At 47.4% G+C, this 22,572-nt stretch overlaps 1 protein-coding gene across 3 annotated transcripts in view; it reads left to right on the top strand.

Annotated features, from left to right (window-relative positions):
- MPPE1 (metallophosphoesterase 1) overlaps positions 1–22,572 on the top strand; it is a 141,391-nt gene that overhangs the window by 40,732 nt on the left and 78,087 nt on the right. For all 3 annotated transcript variants that reach the window (XM_040433538.1, XM_040433537.1, XM_040433539.1), the window contains exon 4: positions 8,266–8,369. In XM_040433538.1, coding sequence (XP_040289472.1) covers positions 8,266–8,369 — 104 coding nt within the window. The remainder of the gene's footprint in view (positions 1–8,265; positions 8,370–22,572) is intronic.

Genomic DNA, 22,572 nt, shown 5'->3' with positions numbered 1-22,572 from the left:
GTCTGTAATATTTGCCCTGAGAATCCCATTTGACGGAGTGTAGAAAATGTGTAGTCCCAATGCAAGCGATCAAATGCTTTCTCTGCATCTAATGTGATTGCCAGCATTGGGAGGTTGTGTAACTCAGCATAGTTGAATAGGTCTACAATTCGTCTAGTGTTGTCAGATGCTTGCCGACCAGACACGAACCCAGTCTGGTCAGGGTGGATCAGGGAAGGGAGGAGAGGGGCTAATCTATTGGCAATCATCTTGGCAAAGATTTTTATGTCAGAGTTGAGCAATGAAATGGGGCGGAAATTCTGGGGTATGTCCGGTACTTTGCCAGGCTTTGGGATAGTAACTATTAGGGCTTTTAGCATGTCCGAGGGGAAAGAGTGTCCATCTTGCACCAATTTAAACATCTCGTGCATGTATGGAGCAAGGATATGCTGAAAATGGCGATAGTATTCATTAGAGAGCCCATCAGGACCCGGGGATTTACCCAGCTGGAGAGACATAACAACTTTTTGAATTTCTGTGAGTGAAAATGGTGCATTAAGGGACTGCAATTGTGTTTGAGTGAGAGTAGGGAGAGCCGCCTGTGAGAGAAAACTCTCCACCAAAGCAGAGTAATTGTCAGGGAGAGGAGTGCTATCTTTAAGGTTATAAAGGGATTGGTAATATACTTTAAACTGGTTGGCAATCTCGCGGGGATCTATCAGTTTTGCTTTAGTTATGGGGTGGATCAAGTGTGGTATTTTAGACTTTGCCTGTTGGGTTTTTAGTTGTTGCGCCAAAAGTCTACCTGCTTTATTGCTCTGAGAGTAGTATTTGGAGCGGAGCCGTAGGAGTGATTTTTGTTTTTTTTGGGAAAGTAGGCTACTGAGCTTATTACGTGCGTCCCGAAGTGCAGTAGAACATTGAGAGGTAGGAGCGGATTTGTTTGTGGCCTCTAAGTTAGCAATGTGTTCTAGGGCTTGGGTAATGTCTCGTTCTCTGAGCTTTCTCACAGTAGAATTAAGTTTAATCAAGGAACCCCGCATGTATGCTTTGTGGGCTTGCCACAAGATAAACTTGCTCGAAACTGAGCCATCGTTAAATTGAAAATACTCATTCAACTGCGTAGAGAGCTCTGACACATAGTTTGGGTTATTAAAGAGAAATGTATTATTCCTCCAAATAGGGGGTCTAGTCGATTGAAACTGTTCCTCTAGGGCAGGGGTCTCCAAACTTTTCAACAGGAGGGCCACATTGAAGATTTTACAAGTATTCGGGGGCCGGAAAAAAAAATCAGTTATGTATTAAATTAAATGTATATATTTTACATGGATCGTTTTTGTAATCAGCATGATATGACTGAGAACAAAAGAGAAAAAACTTTAGCAAAACAACGCAAAGACACCCGTGTCCCTATCAGCGGTGTCCCCATCAGCACAAAAATGTCCCCATCAGCACAGCAATGTCCCCATCAGCACAGCAATGTCCCCATCAGCACAGCAATGTCCCCATCAGCACAGCAATGTCCCCATCAGCACAGCAATGTCAGCATCAGCACAGCAATGTCAGCATCAGCACAGCAATGTCAGCATCAGCACAGCAATGTCCCCATCAGCACAGCAATGTCCCCATCAGCACAGCAATGTCCCCATCAGCACAGCAATGTCCCCATCAGCACAGCAATGTCAGCATCAGCACAGCAATGTCAGCATCAGCACAGCAATGTCAGCATCAGCACAACAATGTCCCCATCAGCACAGCAATGTCCCCATCAGCACAGCAATGTCAGCATCAGCACAGCAATGTCAGCATCAGCACAGCAATGTCAGCATCAGCACAGCAATGTCCCCATCAGCCGTGTCACCCTTAAGCACAGCAATGTCCCCATCAACGATGTCCCCATCAGAACAGCAATGTCCCCATCAGCGGAGTCCCCATTAGCAGCTGATAGGGGCCACCACTGATGGGGACACTGCTGTTGGGGACGCGGCTGATGGGGACACCATTGATGGGGACACCCGTGTCCCTATCAGCGGTGTCCCCATCAGAACAGCAATGGCCAAATCAGAACAGCAATGTCCCCATCAGAAAAGCAATATTCCCATAAAAAAAAAAATATTCCCATCAAAAAAACAATATTCCCATCAGAAAAACAATATTCCCATCATGGGGACACCCACTGATGGGGACGCTGCTGTTGGGGACATTGCTGTGCTGATGGGGACACCACTGATGGGGACGCTGCTGTTGGGGACATTGCTGTGCTGATGGGGACACCACTGATGGGGACACCATTGATGGGGACACCCGTGTCCCTATCAGCGTTGTCCCCATCAGCACAGCAATGTCCCCATCAGCGGTGTCCCCATCAGCACAGCAATGTCCCCATCAGCGGTGTCCCCATCAGCACAGCAATGTCCCCATCAGAACAGCAATGTCAGCATCAGCACAGCAATGTCCCCATTAATGATGTCCCCATCAGAACAGCAATGTCCCCATCAGCGGAGTCCCCATTAGCAGCTGATGGGGACACCACTGATGGGGACACTGCCTTTGGGGACGCGGTTGATGGGGACACCCGTGTCCCTATCAGTGGTGTCCCCATCAGAACAGCAATGTCCCCATCAGAATGGGGACGCTGATGGGGACATTGCTGTACTGATGGGGACACCATTGATGGGGACACCTTTGTCCCCATCAGCAGTGTGCCAATCAGCGGTGTCCTCAGCAATGTCCCCATCAGCACAGCAATGTTCACATCAGCAGTTTCCACATTAGCAGCGTCCCCATCATTGCTGATGGGGACGCCGCTGTGCTGATGTGGAAACCGATGATGGGTCACCGCTGATGGGGATACCCATGTCCCCATCAGCGGTGTCCCCAGCAATGTCCCATCAGAACAGCAATGTCCCCATCAGCAGTGTCCACCGCAACATCCCCATCAGCACAGCAATGTCCCTGTCAGCGGTGTCCCCAGCAGCATGTGTCCCCATCACCGCTGATGGGGACACCTCTGATGGGGACATTGCTGTGCTGATGGGGACACCATTGATGGGGACACCCGTGTCCTCATCAACGGTGTCCCCATCAGAACAGCAATGTCCCCATCAGCACAGCAAAGTCCCCATCAGCAGTGTCCCCAGCAGCACAGCAATATCCCCATCAGTATGTGTCCTCAGCAGCTTGTGTCCCCATCAGCGCAGCACAGCAATGTCAGCGTTCCCCATTGTGTCCCCATCAGCGTTGTGCAACACTTGCCTCCGCTGTAGCCGGCTTCTGCTCCTCTTCTTTTTTTTTTCTTCTTGGACTCCTGAGTCCCGACTCCCGCCCGCTGCTACACACGTGGATTTGTTATTTCAAACAGCGGGCGGGAAGAGGGGAGGTGCCGCACCTGTGACGTCACTGGTTGCCGGGACATCGGCGGTCCCAGCAGCCAATCAAAAAGCACAGCGTGACAGCATGGGCGGTTGTGCGGCTTTCGTTCCTGCAACCTGTCAGCTGCGGGCGGGCGCGGAATCGAACACACAACACAAGCGTGACAGCATGGGCGGTTGTGCGGATTTGGTTCCTGCAACCTGCCAGCTGCGGGCGGGCCGGATCGAACGCACAAGCGGGCCGGGGTTTGGAGACCCCTGCTCTAGGGTAATAGTAATCGGGGCATGATCTGACCACTTAATAAGGCCTATCTCAGTGGAAATTGTTTGAAGCAGAGCAGTGTGATCTACCATAAACATGTCTATTCGCGAGTAGGACATATGTATTGGGGAGAAAAAGGTAAAATCTTTTTCAAGGCTATGCTGCGCTCTCCACATGTCCGTAAGGCCCTCAGAATGCAAGAAAGAGGCAACCCCTGTATCTGGTCGCCTGGTAGGAGAAGTGGAGTCAATATTGGGGTGTAAGACGGTGTTGAAATCTCCGCAGAGGATTACTTTCCCTTGTTTGAGTTTATTCACATTGCGCATAAGTTTACGTAAAAAAAACAATTGATGAGAGTTAGGGGCGTATAGGTTAACTATAGTGTACGTGATGTTGTTAATGGAGCAAACTAGAATAACATAACGACCTTGCGGGTCTGTTCTAGACTTAATCAGGGTATAGGCAACAGTGTTTTTGACTGCGATCAGGGTACCTCTCTTCTTCTTGTCACAATGCGAGTGCAGGACCACAGGAAACAGGCGGTGGTGTATTCTATCAGCGTCTGCTTGCAGTAAATGAGTTTCCTGTATACACAAAATATCAATGTTAGCTGTCAGAGCTTCTTTCCACATATAAGACCTCTTCTGAGGGCAGTTGAGACCCTTAACATTAAGGGACATAATTTTGAGACCCATAATGTCAAAGGGAACTGCTTAGTCGACCTCTAGTTTAAGTAGGGGGGTACAACGTTTTGCTTCAAGATCAATAAGGCAGAGTTTCAGGCACTAAGGTTTTGAAGGAAAGAGGGGGGAGGAGAGTGGTGGAGAGGGAAGAACAACAATTAAACAAATAAATGAGACGGAGGTAACCGCCTGAGAGTTAAACGGGACGGAAACAACCGTCTAGGCAGAGAAAGGGCGAAAGTTCAGTGCCAGAGTTGAAATAAATCAAAAATTAAATGGTGACAAAGGACCTGCACCCAATTTGGAAAGTACTGTTCCAACGCCCATTTGGGGTAATACAGAAGGAATTTCAGCATAATAGACAGAACAGTGTATCGCCACAACGGTAACTCCCAATTTTTGGCTGTCAGGTATAGGGGAGACACTCAGGGCTCAGCCCTCAGACGTGCGTGAGGTGGCAGGAACTTCAGTAGCAATGTCCGCATCCACATTTCTGGAGGACAATGGGATCTGCCAGAGATGAAGTAGTTGCTTTCCATTTTTAATGGGTAACCCCATTTGTAGGGGAAGTCATTATCCCTGAGGGCACTAGTAATAGGTTGTAGTGCTCTGCGTCGGCGGAGGGTGACCATAGAAAGGTCCGTGTAGAGTTTGACCTTCTGATATGGAGCAGGTAGCGAAGGCGTATTCCGTGCTGCCATCATGAGTGCTTCTTTAGTGTGAAAGAAGTGGATACGTGCTAGAGTATCACGCGGAATATCAGGACCCAGGTGTGAAGGTTTAGGAAGTCTGTGGGCCCTGTCAATGATCATATCTGGGATTGGGATCTGTGGCAGTAGTGCCTTTATTAACCCTTTCAGGTAAGCTTGCAGTTCCTGGGGGGCAACATCTTCAGGAATACCCCTGAATTTCACATTATTCCGTCGGGATCGGTCCTCCAGGTCCGCCATTTTCATCTTGACAGCTTCCAGCTCATCAGCCATAGTATTATGGGCATCAATAATGGCTTTTGTGAAGCTGCAAATTCAGCCATTTTCACTTCCACATGCTGCACCTTGTCCTCTGTGGTCTGCAGTCTGGCCGAGAGAGGGTTAATCAGTCCGGCTATGTCTGTCTGCAGGGAGGATTTCAGGGCTAATAACATGGTTTTAAGAGAGTCCTCAGTAACAGGCTTATCTGAGGTGGGAAGCATTTGGAAAGGATCCAGGGGTGGGACACTGTGAGAGGTGTACTCACTCGGCTGTGGCTGGCCTCCGGTACGTCCGACATGCGGCTGGGTATGCTGGAGACCGAGCGATTGTTCCCGCTGCGCCATAAGACGGGCGCCATCTTGGATCCCATGCTGTGATTTTCCTGGAGCTCTGACCTCTTCTGGAGTCGGCGGGAGCGACGGAGGCGACACATGCAGCAGGTTAGTGCTGCCAGAAACGTCCGGTGGGGAGGGAGAGCGGGCTGTGGGCGCTGGTGACATCGCGCTGATAGGGGATCTCAGCGCTGCTCTGTCTGATCCATCGGCGCCATCTTTGAATCGCCCCCAGTCAAAGTAGCTCTCTAAGTTTCCGTCTTGCAGTTTCTGCAGTTGCTTTTTAGTCTTCCCCATACTATCGGCGGGGGAGTAGAGCATCTGAGGGAATCGGCAAATGCTGCTATGTGCTGGATTAAGACGGGCTAGCAAGGTTACAGTCGCTGAGGTGCAGGAGCCCTTCACTCAAGCGGCCATCTCCTTCGGTAGCCTAGCCACGCCCCCTTGTTCTTTGTTCTTAATGGTTTTGTTCTTTAATGGTTTTATTCACTTTGTGCACCTATGTATAAATATATACCTATGTTTTGAATTTGAAAAAATCATATTTAATTTTTCCAATTAAGAAGGGTTCGGTGAATGCGCATATGAAACTGGTGGGGTTCAGTACCTCCAACAAGGTTAAGAACCACTGATCTAGAAGATTGTGGACACTTGACCCCCCCCCCCCATGATATCACCCGTTCTAGTTTTTATAGAAGACATAATAGCAGGAGGCCATTCTTGCTTTATTCTGTATCCTAGAAAGTGATTTGTTGACTATTGGTTATTTGCTTTCTGTTTCGGGAAGAACAAATGCAATCGATGATCAAGATAAAAATCGGTCAGTGGTCATTTAAAGAGGACCTGTCACCTCTCCCGACGTGTTTGCTTGCATTCCCGATGTAATAATAATTCTGGAGCATCTTTTCTTATGACTCTATGATGTACTATTCCTTTATTATTTCTACTACAAGTTATGAATTGCTAACATTTTTCAATGAAGGTCCAGATGGTTGTTACCAGTTGGGGGGGGGGGGGGCCCTTCACAGTCCCACACTGGCAGCACTCATTGGATAGTGCTGCACAGGGACAACCCCCCAACAGGTAACGCCCATCAGGACCTTCACTGCAAACTGTTAGCAATTTAGTCATAACTTCTAGCAGGAGTGAATTAAGGAATAGTTCATCACATTAGTATGAAGTATTATTGTATTTTTTCTTGTGTAATGCCCATTAATATGTGTTCCATTATTGACAGCGCAGTCCAGTGCACATCTTGTCATACGTATGCAGTCCTGGAACAGTCGTTTGAGAGTGCAAATCTTTGTTTAAAATGTGTGCAAATTGCCCATTTGGAATCGCACATCCTATATCAATACGAGCGAATTTTGGCACTGAGAAGCGTTGGCAATTTGGAAAAGAGTTTGCTGCTCACTGAGCAGGCACTCTATGGGGTAGATGTGGAGGAGGGTGGTAGTATGGAAGCTAGCTGGGTAACAGTCAGAAAGCGGGGTAGAGGGAAGAGCGCAAGGGAGGCTAGCCATGATCTGGCACACCCCCAACAAGTTTGCAAGGTTGGCAGATGAGGGGGATGTCAGTTCAGAGAGAGCACTGCTGCAGCCGGACACTTCCTCTGCCAGTCAGGAGGTGACCAGGAGAGCAGGGCAGGCCAGACAGGTACTGGTAGTGTTCCACATCTTGCGGATCAGGTTGATAGATTACTTGGAAGGGTTCCTTTCCGGGAATTGCTTGCTCGTTAATAGAGGAACCAATGCTATTACATGGAGCGATCTCCTCCACAGTATGGGAAGGAGTGATCGTTAATGCCGTCACTTGTCCCCATACAGAATCCTTTGTTTACCGGCAGCAGATGGTGATTAGACAGCATGATCTGCCTCCGGCAAGCGATGATTTTTTAGACTTGCTGAAAGATTGCGATTGCCTGATGAATGAGCGTTTGCTAGTTCATCAGGTAATTGGTGGCACTATTACACAGGCAGATCATTGCTAACTAGCATTCCTGAGAACGGTTGTCAGCAATGATCTGCTGCCCAGGAACGATGATTCAGGTGCCTGCATGGACAACAGGATCGCCCGATGAACAAGCGTTTTGCTAATTTATCAGGAGGTGGTGGCACATTTAGATGGCCAAATTATCGGAAACGGGTCGATTATTGGTACATGTAAATCCACCTTAAGGCCCCTTTCACACGAGCATTATGGATTCTCTCAGGGTCTGTTCAGGAAAAAAACTGATGGCTTTGCATGCAAGCTCAGTCAGTCTTGTCTGTTTCAGTTTTTGATATGTTTTTCACACGCATGAAAAAAAAAAATAGAATAAAGAATAACAATCTACATCTCCTAGCAATAATCTGTGAAAAACTTCACTTCTATGGAATCAGAGCTACGTGAAAAACAAAGGATGTAGAATATGCTGCAATTTTTCCTGAACGCAGAATTGTGCACAGACCCATAGAAATGAATGGGTCAGGATTCAGTCCGGATGCTACGCGTTTGTTTCACTCATCACACCCTGACGGAAAACTCGCTCATGTGAAAGAGGCCTTGAAACTGACCTCGGAATAGTTGCCATGATAATTGACCCTAGATTGTAATCTGTGCATCCACAGAGTGCCTCAAAATTGAATACTATTAGTTAACTCCTTTTTATGTTCTTTCTTCCCTCAGGCATGGGAGGATGATCTCACCCGATTTCAGTCTATGTTCAGACACCCTCCTCATACAGAGCTGCTAGTTGTTGTTGGAAATCATGATATTGGATTTCATTACCAGTAAGTGTTGACTTGGGTGTAGTGTTTGCAAATTAGAAAACCTATTTTGCGTTTTCATTTTTTACTACCTGCCTTCTCGGAGCCATCACTTTTTTATTTTTTTATTTTTTCATTTCAAACAGTCTTATGAATGTTTGTTTTTTTGCAGTTTCTAATGGCACAATTTAATATTGCATATGATGTAGTGGGAAACTAGAGAAAAGGGGTGTAGTTGGGAAAAAAGATTTATAGGCTCTGCTCTCTCTGCAACTGCCGCACCCTCTCCACTTTGATTGCCAGAGCCACATGTGATGACATTTTCCATGCCTGGCCCTGTCAGTCAAGGTGCAGAGAGAGAGCAGAGCCTCTAGGTGTAATGGCCACACCCTCGTTGCTCCTAGAGACTCATTTGCATATATTAAAAATATTTTTCTCAGCAATATGGGCATATATGAACATGGGACCAACACAGATGCCTTCAGCTGCCAAGCGGACATGTAACAGGTCAGCCAGTGTCATATGTACAAATCTGCCGACAGATGCCCTTTAACCAGCTCCCGACCGCCTAACGCAGGGATGAGTCTTGAGGGCGGCCGCATCGGCGCATCATCTCGTGAGACGCGAGATTTCCTGTGAACGCGCACACAGGAGTGCGCGTTCACAGGATCGCAAGGTAAACGAGTTGATATACAGCCTGCCAGCGGCGATCATTCGCTGGCAGGCTGTAGATGCGATTTTTTTTAACCCCAGAAAGGTATATCAGACGCTGTTTTGTTAACAGCGTCTGTGTCACGGCCATGCCCATGACTCCTTTACCGCATGCGGTTGCCTGCGGTTTTGTATGGGCGTTCAACCACGGGTGAGGGCCGCTTGTCTGTGGCCTCACTTGTGGTTGCCGCGGGCAACCAGTGTTTTTAGCAGCAGAGCAGCCTGTGCGTTGCTAGGCAGCTTGCTGCCTTGGCATGCGGTCACACCTAGCAACCTTCTGTTAGGTGTGTGTGTTGTGTGCACCGTGTGTTATGTCATTGTGTGCACTTTCCCCTTTAAGTGGTGTTTTCCCTTCCCTGGTGATGGAAGGGTTAATCTCCTTCCTAGTGTGTGTGCACTGGGTGTGTCCGTTTGTGGGTGTGGCTGCCTGGGCTATAAAGCCTCAGTTGAGACAGACTTCTGAGGGGTACTCCAGCCTTGTAAGCTGGAGGAACTCTCCTGGTCTTTTCCATCTGCCAGTGTGGGCCACCCTTGTGATCATAAAAAAAGGAAACTGAGGCTTTATAGCCCAGGCAGCCACACCCACAAACGGACACACCCAGTGCACACACACTAGGAAGGAGATTAACCCTTCCATCACCAGGGAAGGGAAAACACCACTTAAAGGGGAAAGTGCACACAATGACATAACACACGGTGCACACAACACACACACCTAACAGAAGGTTGCTAGGTGTGACCGCATGCCAAGGCAGCAAGCTGCCTAGCAACGCACAGGCTGCTCTGCTGCTAAAAACACTGGTTGCCCGCGGCAACCACAAGTGAGGCCACAGACAAGCGGCCCTCACCCGTGGTTGAACGCCCATACAAAACCGCAGGCAACCGCATGCGGTAAAGGAGTCATGGGCATGGCCGTGACAGTCTGATATACCTGCTACCTGGTCCTCTGGTGGTCCCTTTTGCTTGGATCTACCACCAGAGGACACAGGCAGCTCTGTAAGTAGCACCAAGCACCACACTACACCCCCCCACCCTGTCACTTATTAACCAGTTATTAACCACCTCAGCTCCCCTAGCTTAAACCCCCTTAACCACCTCAGCTCCCCTAGCTTAAACCCCCTTAATGACCAGACCACTTTTTACACTTCTGACCTACACTACTTTCACGGTTTATTGCTCGGTCATGCAACTTACCACCCAAATGAATTTTACCTCCTTTTCTTCTCACTAATAGAGCTTTCATTTGGTGGTATTTCATTGCTGCTGACATTTTGACTTTTTTTTATATTAATCAAAATTGACCGAAATTTTTGGAAAAAAAGACATTTTTCACTTTCTGTTGTAAAATTTTTCAAATAAAACTACATTTCTATATAAATTTTTCTCAAAATTTATTGTTCTACATGTCTTTGATAAAAAAAAAATGCAATAAGTGTATATTTATTGGTTTGGGTAAAAGTTATAGCGTTTACAAACTATGGTGCAAAAAAATGAATTTACGCACTTTGACTTTCAGAGCACCTGTCATGTTTCCTGAAGTTCTACAATGCCCAGACAGTAGAAACACCCCACAAATGACCCCATTTCGGAAAGTAGACACCCTAAGGTATTCGCTGATGGGCATAGTGGGTTCATGGAGTTTTTTTTATTTTTTGTCACAAGTTAGCGGAAAATGATTTTTTTATTTTTTATTTTATTTTTTTCTTACATAGTTTCATATTCCACTAACTTGTGACAAAAAATAAAATTTTACATGAACTCGCCATGCCCCTCACGAAATACCTTGGGGTGTCTTCTTTCCAAAATGGGGTCACTTGTGGGGTATTTATACTGCCCTGGCATTTTAGGGACCTAAAGCGTGAGAAGTAGTTTGGAATCCAAATGCGTAAAAAATGCCCTGTGAAATCGTAAAGGTACTCATTGGAATTTGGGCCCCTTTGCGCACCTAGGCTGCAAAAAAGTGTCACACATGTGGTATCGCCGTACTCAGTAGAAGTAGGGCAATGTGTTTTGGGGTGTATTTTTACATATACCCATGCTGGGTGAGATAAATATCTCTGTAAAAGACAACTTTTCCCATTTTTTTTTATACAAAGTTGTCATTTTACAGAGATATTTCTCTCACCCAGCATGGGTATATGTAAAAAGACACCCCAAAACACATTGCCCTACTTATCCTGAGTACGGCGATACCACATGTGTGACACTTTTTTGCAGCCAAGATGCGCAAAGGGTTGAAAGTCCAACGAGTACCTTTTAGGAGGGCATTTTTAGGCATTTGGATTCCAGACTTCTTCTCACGCTTTAGGGCCCCTAAAATGCTAGGGCAGTATAAATACCCCACATGTGACCCCATTTTGCAAAGAAGACACCCCAAAGTATTCCATGAGGGGCATGGCGAGTTCATAGAAGATTTTTTTTTTTGGTACAAGTAGCGGAAATTGATTTTTTTAAAGTTTTTTTCTCACAAAGTCTCCCTTTCCGCTAACTTGTGTCAAAAAGTTCAATCTTTCATGGACTCCATATGCCCCTCAGCGAATACCTTGGGGTGTCTTCTTTCCAAAATGGGGTCATTTGTGGGGTGTTTGTACTGCCCTGGCATTTGAGGGCCTCCGCAATCTTTACATGTATGGCCAGCATTAGGAGTTTCTGCTGTTCTCCTTAGGCCTCATGCACACGACCGTTGTTTGGGTCCGCATCCGAGCCGCCAAAACGGCATTTCAATGGGGCCGCAAAAGATGCGGACAGCACTCCGTGTGCTGTCGGCATCCGTGGCTCCGTTCTGCGGCCCCGCTAAAAAAATAAAACATGTCCTATTCTTGTCCGCGCTTTTCGGACAAGAATAGGCATTTATATTGCCGGCGCCCGTTCCGTTACGCAAATTGCGGAAGTCAACACAGGCGCCTTCTGTTTTTTGCGCATTCGCGGTTTGCGGACCGCAAAAAACGGCACGGTCGTGTGCATGAGGCCCTATATTGAGCATATGGGTAATGAGATTTTTTTTTTTCGTTCAGCCTCTGGGCTGAAAGAAAAAATGAACGGCACAGATTTCTTCATTCGCATCGATCAATGTGAATGAAAAAATCTCTGCCAAAAAAAGTGCAAAAAAAAAAAAGCTGCAATCGCTAATAAAGATCCAAAAAGCTCAAAAGTGATCTTTATAGCGCCGCAGCGGTTTTACGGTGTTTTTGCAGTGATCAGGAAAAAAAACATTTCTGTCACTGCGGTGGGGCGGACTGAACGCAAGTGTGCGCACAAGATCAGGCCTGATCGGGCAAACACTGCGTTTTTTGTAGAGCCTAAGGTGACCCTAATGTACTGATATAGATCTGATTGCGATCAGTCTTGATCACTTACAGATACTATATAGTACTAGTGCTGATTAGCGACAGCGATGACGCTAATCAGTGACTGCGGTGCGGTGGGCGCTAACTACCTAACAAGTGGCTAACTAACTGGCAGTGAGAAGGGACCCTTTAGCCCCATTCACACGTCCGCAATTCTGTTCCGCATTTTGAGGAACGGAATTGCGGACCCATTCATTTCTATGGGGACAGACTTTGTCCCGCTCGGATCCGGAATTGCGGATCTGCACTTCCGGGTCCACACTTCTATATTTTTGCGGAACAGAACATGTCCTATTCTTGTCCGCAATTGCGGACAAGAAAAGGCATTTTCTATATAGTTCAGGCAATGTGCGGATCCGCAAAATGCGGAAAGCACATTGCCGGTGTCCGTGTTTTGCGGATCCGTGGATCCGCAAAACGCATACGGTCGTCTGAATGGAGCCTTACAGGGGGGTGATCAATGACAGGGGGGTGATCTGGGAGTCTATATGGGGTGATCAGGGGTTAAGACTATAGGACTTTGTTAATCAAAATTATCAGAAAAACTGAGTTCTCCTCTCTATTCACTGCTGTTGCCAAAGGTTATACACTGCTCAAAAAAATAAAGGGAACACTTAAACAACACAATGTAACTCCAAGTCAATCACACTTCTGTGAAATCAAACTGTCCACTTAGGAAGCAACACTGAGTGACAATCGATTTCACATGCTGTTGTGCAAATGGGATAGACAACAGGTGGAAATTATAGGCAATTAGCAAGACTCCCCCAATAAAGGAGTGGTTCTGCAGGTGGTGACCACAGACCACTTCTCAGTTCCTATGCTTCCTGGCTGATGTTTTGGTCACTTTTGAATGCTGGCGGTGCTTTTACTCTAGTGGTAGCATGAGACGGAGTCTACAACCCACACAAGTGGCTCAGGTAGTGCAGCTTATCCAGGATGGCACATCAATGCGAGCTGTGGCAAGAAGGTTTGCTCTGTCTGTCAGCGTAGTGTCCAGAGCATGGAGGCGCTACCAGGAGACAGGCCAGTACATCAGGAGACGTGGAGGAGGCCGTAGGAGGGCAACAACCCAGCAGTAGGACCGCTACCTCCGCCTTTGTGCACGGAGGAACAGGAGGAGCACTGCCAGAGCCCTGCAAAATAACCTCCAGCAGGCCGCAAATGTGCATGTGTCTGCTTAAACGGTCAGAAACAGACTCCATGAGGGTGATATGAGGGCCCGACGTCCACAGGTGGGGGTTGTGCTTACAGCCCAACACCGTGCAGGACGTTTGGCATTTGCCAGAGAACACCAAGATTGGCAAATTCGCCACTGGCGCCCTGTGCTCTTCACAGATGAAAGCAGGTTCACACTGAGCACATGTGACAGACGTGACAAAGTCTGGAGACGCCGTGGAGAACGTTCTGCTGCCTGCAACATCCTCTAGCATGACCGGTTTGGCATTGGGTCAGTAATGGTGTGGGGTGGCATTTCTTTGGAGGGCCGCACAGCCCTCCATGTGCTCGCCAGAGGTAGCCTGACTGCCATTAGGTACCGAGATTAGATCCTCAGACCCCTTGTGAGACCAAATGCTGGTGCGGTTGGCCCTGGGTTCCTCCTAATGCAAGACAATGCTAGACATCATGTGGCTGGAGTGTGTCAGCAGTTCCTGCAAGACGAAGGCATTGATGCTATGGACTGGCCCGCCCGTTCCCCAGACCTGAATCTAATTGAGCCCATCTGGAACATCATGTCTCGCTCTATGCACCACAGACTGTCCAGGAGTTGGCAGATGCTTTAGTCCAGGTCTGGGAGGAGATCCCTTAGGAGACCGTCCGCCACCTCATCAGGAGCATGCACAGGCGTTGTAGGGAGGTCATACAGGCACGTGGAGGCCACACACACTACTGAGCCTCATTTTGACTTGTTTTAAGGACATTACATCAAAGTTGGATCAGCCTGTAGTGTGTTTTTCCACTTTAATTTTGAGTGTGACTCCAAATCCAGACCTTCATGGGTTGAAAAATTTGATTTCCATTTTTTAATTTTTGTGTGATTTTGTTGTCAGCACATTCAACTATGTAAAGAACAAAGTATTTCAGAAGAATATTTAATTAATTCAGATCTAGGATGTGTTATTTTTGTGTTCCCTTTATTTTTTTGAGCAGTGTATTACTAGTAACAATGTGAACTCCACTCGGGATGGATATACAGTGGATTTACAGTGCTTTTCAGTGAAAAGTGAATGAGATTTAAACAAATTCCACCAACTTGCTGCAGAAAACACAAATCTGCAGCGTAAATTGGCCTGCGGTGCCGATTTTAAATCCACAGCATATCAGGTTACACTGTGGATTTCCACTGGAATGCATAGGGTGAAATCCACAGCAAAATCTGCCTCATGTTTGCTTACAAGTTTGGCATCATACAGATGCAGCACAGCAGTTTTTTTTAAAATATATATAGAATTCTGCTTGAACATAATCTGGTATCTTAATGTGTAGACTTGAGTCACAAATAGTGCAGCTGAAAAGCTTTAGGTTGCAAACTTAGCTCTGCTTCATCTCTGTGTATTTACTGTCTCTAGGTGAATGTTGTAGTCCATACATTGTACCTGCATTATATACTGTACAATACAGAAGTCAGCAAAGGTTTTCCAGCACTGGTAAAAGTCTGTAATTATTGTAGCATCACATTAAGGCCTCATGAACACGGCCGTTGTTATGGTCCGCATCCGAGCCGCAGTTTTGGCGGCTCGGATGCGGACCCATTCACTTCAATGGGGCTGCAAAAGATGCGGACAGCACTCCGTGTGCTGTCCGCATCCAATGCTTCGTTCTGTGGTCCGCAAAAAAAATATAACCTGTCCTATTCTTTGTAATGTAATTTGAGACTGGCACTCCCACGTAAGAGTTAAATATCAATCATAGCAGTATTATCTGAATTATTCACAATATTTAATATATCACATAAAATACAGACATATACTCAAACCAATCTCAATGGGAAGTTGGATACTTGCTGCAGCAAATCTGAACAGTGTTTAAAATAGATAAAAAATAATAAAAAGTACATCTAAAAAGTCCAATAAAAGATATATCCAAAAACGTACAGAAAGGGGGAACCAAAATTCCTGGATAGGGAATGATTGAACAGATCCCAAAGTTATAATGTAGTCTATCCAATCAATACACTCCTTGTGTCTGTGTCAGTCTCCTTGACTATATGTTAGACTTATTCTCTCATATATAGTAACAACACATCGTTCTCCAGTATTCGATAAATATCAAATATAAATTTGGAGGGCATCCGGTTTTTACTCACGGTAACTTTGTTTCATCTGCGGTTTGAATGTTCGGCGTCTCAACTTGCTCGTGCGCCACTGCTATCTTTCAATCGCTATACCAAAATCTCGAGTCTGGTCATGTGACCTAGGTTTGTACTCGCGAGAAGTGGACTTGTACTGACCGATTTGGGTGGCTGATCCTCCGAACTTTTCTTTCTATTCAGGAGCGCTCCAATTTTTGTATGTATCGGAATGTTGGCGCACGGGCTTCTAGTGAGGATGTCTTGTTGGGAATGTACTTGGTAGCATCAAACACGTTTCGGGGATCTCTTTCCCCTTCCTTTGCGGACAAGAATAGACGGTTATATTAAAGGCTGTCCGTGCCATTCCGCAAATTGCGGAACGCACATGGATGCCATCCGTGTTTTGCAGATCCACGATTTGCAGACCACAAAACACACAACGGTCGTGTGCGTGTAGCCTAATACAGAAGACTGCGCATCCATAAAACAACCACTTATGCTTTTTAGATCAGTCCACCTCTTAAGGTAACCACAAGCCAAATTTGGGTGCATCAGATGTTGTGCGGCCAAAGATCACAGCATTACGATGCTACTGTACAGTACATTACGACATAAGGCAACTTTGGCAGTGACACACATTGCATGGCCGGAGATACTGTAGGAGCTCCGTGATGGTAGTTTACTGTACATTGTAGAATAATCAAAATGATTGGGGTTGCATTGGAACTCTCAAGTTGCTGCGACACGTCAGTCACCAGAAATTAAGCAGGTTTGGATACCTACTACCTACTGTTGCAATGCAACCCCATTCACTTCTTCATGCTGCAGTTTGTTGCAGTTTCCTACATTGTTCTCTATGTTGTTCTTTTATATGTGCTGTTGCTTTGCCCCTCATGGAACATATACTATTGTCTGCAACTTTTGGAGTTTGCTGTGAGTAAGGGTCAGGATTAATCTAAATCACATAAGCAGTTGTTTTATGGATGCACATTAATCCGTGATAACGTGATATTACAATAAAATAAGGACTTTCAATGGGGCTGAACCTTTGCTAATTATCTTAATTCTTATTAGTACTGGGGTTCCGGCTTTGCCGTCTTTGTTCCATGCATCGGCTTACACATTTAAGACTAGCTTACTGGATATTTTTCTGGCTGTTGCTGAGCTGTTTCATGTTTTCTTATTTGGTTTTCTGCAATACAGAGGATCCCCATTTTTTTTATTGTTTTTTACCCTTGAAAGCTGCATTTAAATTTACTAGGACGTTAAAGGGGTACCTGCCATGAGTGGCGACTAGAGGTGGGCAGAGTTATGGAAGCTGCCAAGAGGGCTGTGCTTTGCTGTTTGCGTAGCTCCTATAGAAGTGAATGGAAGAGGGGTTATGGAATGGCTCAGTACAGCCCACTTTGCTGTTTAACCCTGACCACGTAAAATGGGTATTCCAATCTTGGCCATGGATTGCTGAGATCAGAATATCTGTATTTAAAGAAGCACTCCTACAATTTTTTTTATTTTGTTCTCTGACCTTTTAGAAAGGTGCATGAGGTAAATTGCAGTGAAGGCAAAGACCTTGGGTACAGCTGCTGCCACTAGGAGGCGGGCACTAAGCAAAAATTGTTAACTCCTCCCACCAACTATACCCCTCCTGCAGGCACTGAGCTAATCAGTTTAAGCTTGGTGTCTGTAGAAGGCAGACATCTGCTTTGCAGGTCTTGCTTTTACACACCCTTGGGTGCAGGGTGAAATTAGCTGCCGATTACCCACCTGGCAGCACAGCGGGATGCCCCCTACCATGCACAGTAGCCAGGACAGAAGAAAAGGCGGTATGGCAGACCACTAAATACTCTACCACCCGCCAACCTTGGGCCTTCTCTACTTCTGGCACCGGTCCTCCCCCACCAAAGGGAGCAACTTGGGAGGCTGAAGTAGCCTGCTGGAGCCAAGGCTGGACAGGGCCTCATCCTTCAGGGAACGGGAATCGGATGAGTAAGGGAGCACCCCCAACCCCCCCTACCTTCCCGCGCACACCTCTCAGTTTTGCTGCTGGCATTACTGACCCCAGAAAGCCCAGTCCCTTCTGCAGCTGTGCTGCAGCACCACTATCCTCAGCAAGCCCGGTCCCTCCTGCAGTCATGCTGCACCACCACAGGCCCCTGGCAAGCCAGAGACCGGGGAGAGGTTCTGCACCAGCCACTGCAGGAGTTTTTCCTGGGCTTCTCCAGTCAGTGATAATTGCATCCGCCCGCACCACCACCATCTTCCTTGTCAGAGTGTTTTCAGCTGTCGCATTCCTCATGGGGTGGCTGCTGCTTTTCTCTTTCAGGCATCGGTGTGCTGTCTCGGGCTTCCATCGTTCCCCTCTCGGAGCCCCATTCTGGTGGGAAGTCCTTCTGTTCAGCCCCACTCCTACTCGAGGGCCTGGCTTTGTGCCCTACTAGGCTGCACCGTCCAGCCCACAATTTTCGTATCCATATGTTCTCCTCCTCCAGGGGCCTATGGGGTGGCTTCTACTGTATGGTATCTTTTGTGCTAGCCCTAGATGTTGTGACTATTTCTGTATAACGGTAACCCCCTCTCAGGTGCAGTGTTTGAGTTCACTCTCATTGCAGTGATGGCAATCGTGTAACTTTCTTCCTTACATGAAGGATTTGAACTGGGCGCTGGATCTGTAGTTTCTAACGTTAATCTACTCCATATGGAGTGGATGCTGTGGCTGCTACCGCATTCCCTCTTCTATAGGTGAAACCTTTACATTGGGCTTAGCTGTGGTGACTGTGTCTACTTTTCCTTCTCAGGTGGATGTGCTCCTCACTTTATGCTACCAATAGATGTCATAGCTGTGACTGGTGTCGTCTTTATGCTGGCCCTTGGGCCATAACTGATTTGCATCCATGCACAGACCAGATATTTGCAATGGCAGTAGTGGACCTACTTATTGAGTTCACATGCTGTGAGTTTCCTACATTACTCCCTCTCACCAGATGGAGTGGTGGTGCTGTCATTATAGGTGTCATTGTGGCATCAAGGGAGGCCATAGCTTGTGCACAGTTCCACACCTGTCCTCTACTGAGGTCAATCCTCAGGTCTTGGGACAAATCTATGCCCTCCCCGGTCGCTCCTCTCAGCGGCATCTCCCCACTCACTCCACTGGTGGCCCCATCCCTCCAAACGGTCCATGGGCAGGGCTTCCTCCCTCTCATAGGCCAGTTCTAACAACAAATGTGAGTCGAATGTGTTGGGGGAGGGTCTTCCTCAATCACATAGTACAGTCCGCGGTGGCCTACCTAAATCACCAAGGCGTGGAGAAGACGGTTCCAGCTCTATCAGCGGTCCACATTCCGGGAGTGGACAACTGGATAGCAGACTGCCTGAGCAGTGAACGCTTGGACCATGTACAATGTTCCCTCCATCCAGACGCCTTTGACAAAGTCTGCAACAGATGGGGGACACCAGACGTCTTCATGATGGCATCCAGGCTGAACAACAAGGTGTCATGCTTCGTGGCCCGGTCCGGGACCCCCGAACGGTAGCAAGAGACGCCCTGGTGGTTCCTTGGCACAGGTTCAAGCTCTTGTACGTATTTCCCCCACCCCTGCTGCTGCTCCGCAGGGTTCTCAAGAAGCACTAGGCAGAAGGCGGCCCATCAATCGTTTTCGCTCTGGATTGATCCAGATGGTCGTGGTACGCCGATCTGATAACTCTGCTAGCGGATGCCCCATGGCCACTACCTCCAGGGAAGATCCCCTTTCCCAAAGTCGGATCTTCCACCCGCATTCAGACACACTTCGTTTGACGGCGTGGTGGTCACTGTTTTTCGGATCCGGTGATCCAACTGATGCTGAGAGCTAGGAAGCTGACTTTCTCCAAAATTATACTGCCGTACATGGAGGTCTTTCTTTTGCTGGTGGGAAGGCCACCACTTTTGTCCTATTCATTGTTCCATTCCTCGCCTTATCACCTTTTTCCAAGAAGGCCTCGATGTAGGGTTGGCTCTAAGCTACATCAAAGGCCAGTTGTTGTCCATTTCCATTTCCTTTCAACGCCCCGTGGCTGTTGAAAGGAATTGTTGGTATGTTTATCCAGGGAGTTCCTCGACTGGTACCCCTCCGTACTATCGACCTACTCCTCCCTGGGACCTCAATTTAGTTCTGGACAAGTGCTCTCCTTCGAACCCCTCAGAAATTCCTCTCCGCCTTATTTCTCGGAAAGTTGCCTTTTTTGTGACCCTCACATTGTTACGGTGAGTGTCTGAGCTTGCGGTACTTTCAGCTAAGCCCCCGTTTCTGACTCTGCATCAGGATAAGGTCATCCTGAGACCACTTTCCCCCTTTCTGCCAAGGGTATTCTTCCTTTTCTATCTGGACAAGGAGGTAGCCCTTCCTTATTTCTTTCTGTTAGAAAATTTCACTGGTATAACTGGTATGAGGTATACGTTCCACCTATCAAAATTATATCACTGTCGTTTGGAACGCTATGTTACTGTTAAAACTAATGCTTTATTAATTCAACACAAGGGAAAGAAAAGGGAACTAACCTATATTAAAATTCTAGGACGCCATCTGCCCAGTATTGGGTCGGTGAATAGGACCTGTGAAACCGCAAGATGCGGTACATGCAGCTGTAGACGGGGTCACTAGAAATGCCGCAACTAGTGCTGTACTGCAGGCTGGATCATAAGGCCATGGGGCCGTGCTAGATCCAATCCACCAGAAGTATGCACTGTGGTGCGGTCAAAGTGCTCTGAACCACTCCCAGCTAATAGAGCCCTGGACTAAAGTTAAGATAGACTAATCCATTGATAAACATCTGCCTGCAGAAGCCGACCTCACTGGAAACCATCCGTTCAGTGTGAATCAGATGTCAGAGTGTCGGCCCTGCAGGCACGAATCAAGGGACACTAGGCTAAGCTGGGTGGAACAGAAGGGCTTGATTGCAATTGCTCATCAACTGCAGAGGGCTGAGAACCGCAGACCTCAACTGCAGTGTGAGCGCAATACAGGCAACATGAACATTAATTTATCCCCACACCAAGCTCGACGCGTTTCGCCATACTCGGCTCGTCAGGAGCATAAATCTGTGGATAATAGGACAAATGATCAAAGCTGCTAAGCCTCCGTGACAGAGGCTGCAGCTGTCAGTACGAGGTGGCCGAACGCGGCCGCTCAAGTGCACGAAATATAAGGAGAGTCCTCCTCCCCTCTGCTGAGCCACGCCTGCAGAGCGGCCAATGAGAATGCAGGAGGCGCGGCACCGCCGCATCATCCATCCCGCCCCCATTGTACCGCCCCCTCTATGAGACGGGCCCAGATGAATGTCACAACATTCATACATTAAAAATAGAGTTATTACATGCGGCGACTTACTAGTCCGGCGGCACGGTACAGCAGCGGTCGGGACGAGGACAGCTGAGCGGTCATCGGTACATTATGTTGAGGACATCAAACGGTAATGGTCGGAACAACACCACAGGGTCACAGAGGGGACCCTGCAGCATTGTTAATCCCAGGTGGTAACACCGAGATCAGTCGAGTATTAAAGTGGTATTCCCTCTATAAGTTACAGAGGGGGTGGTTTCTAGTATAATATGGTATAAACCAAAACTAGTGGCTACACTCCCATACCCCTGCTTTCTTATGACCCAATCAGGGGCCCAGGTGATCACACTTCTACTGACTTACTGGCAACAATTGTCTAGTGTTCAATACTCCTGAGACACAGGGATCGCGGAGAGTATATCATCACTCCTGTTATTACCCCCGTTGCACTCCCTATCATGGAATTTTAGAGGAAACACACAAAGGAGTTATACTCATTCAATCCATGAGGTTGGAGTGCATACAGGCGGTAGATCCACTGTGTCTCTTTTTGTAATAGACGCCTGTCAAAGTCGCCTCCTCTTGGCGATCTTCTAACCACCTCCACAGCCTGAAATTTAATGACATCCGCATCACCATCGTGTACAGTTGACCTGTGTCTGGCAATAGGGGTATCAGCCCCTTTGCGGATGTCATTAAGGTGTTCTGCTACTCTTCTGCGGAATTCCCTTGTGGTTTTACCCACATATTGTTTTCCGCAAACACAAGTGGCCAAGTAAACCAGGCCTCTCGTTTTGCAATTTACAAACGATCTGATGGTAAATCTCCGTTCAGTGACGCTGCAAATGAATGTAGCGCCCGTCTGGATTGCAGGGCAAGCCACGCACCCGCCACAGCGGAAGGTCCCTTTGAGGCTGGTACTCAGCCAAGTAGATGTAGTAGGGGCCTGAAAGAAGCTGTGGACCAAGCGATCTCTCAAACTGCGCCCACGTCTGTACGTGATCAGAGGTGCGTCGCCTATCATATCTCCAATGTCTGGGTCTGATTTTAAAATACCCCAATAGGTCGTCAACAACTCTCTCACTGTGTTGTGTGCTTCATCATACGTGGCTATGATGCGCAGCTGCTCCGCTCCCAATGATCCTGGTTTAGGGGTAAGAAGGGCATCCCGATTTTGCGCCAGCGAATGATGATACGCTTTGGCTAGTACATGTTGCGGGTACCCCCTATTCCTAAACCTAGTCTGTAGGTCACTGGATGCCGTTCTAAAATCCGACATACTAGAGCAGTTGCGCCTTACCCGAAGATATTGCCCTTTGGGAATTCCCCTCTTCAGGGGCAAGGGGTGGCAACTGTCCCATCTAAGGAGGCTGTTGGTCACAGTCTCCTTGCGGAACAGTCGTGTGCCAACGTAGCCCATCTTGTCCCTGAAGACGGTCAAATCCAGAAAATTGATTTGAGATTCCTGGATCTCCGATGTGAAGAATAATCCCATAGTATTTATATTCAGGTCTGAAACAAACCGATTGAAGTCATCCACACTCCCCGACCATAAAAAGCGT

Source organism: Bufo bufo, chromosome 5 (assembly GCF_905171765.1).
Source record: "Bufo bufo chromosome 5, aBufBuf1.1, whole genome shotgun sequence".
NCBI lineage: Eukaryota > Metazoa > Chordata > Amphibia > Anura > Bufonidae > Bufo > Bufo bufo.
Note: the sequence above shows the minus strand (reverse complement) of the source record. Positions and strands in the feature narration are given on the sequence as shown.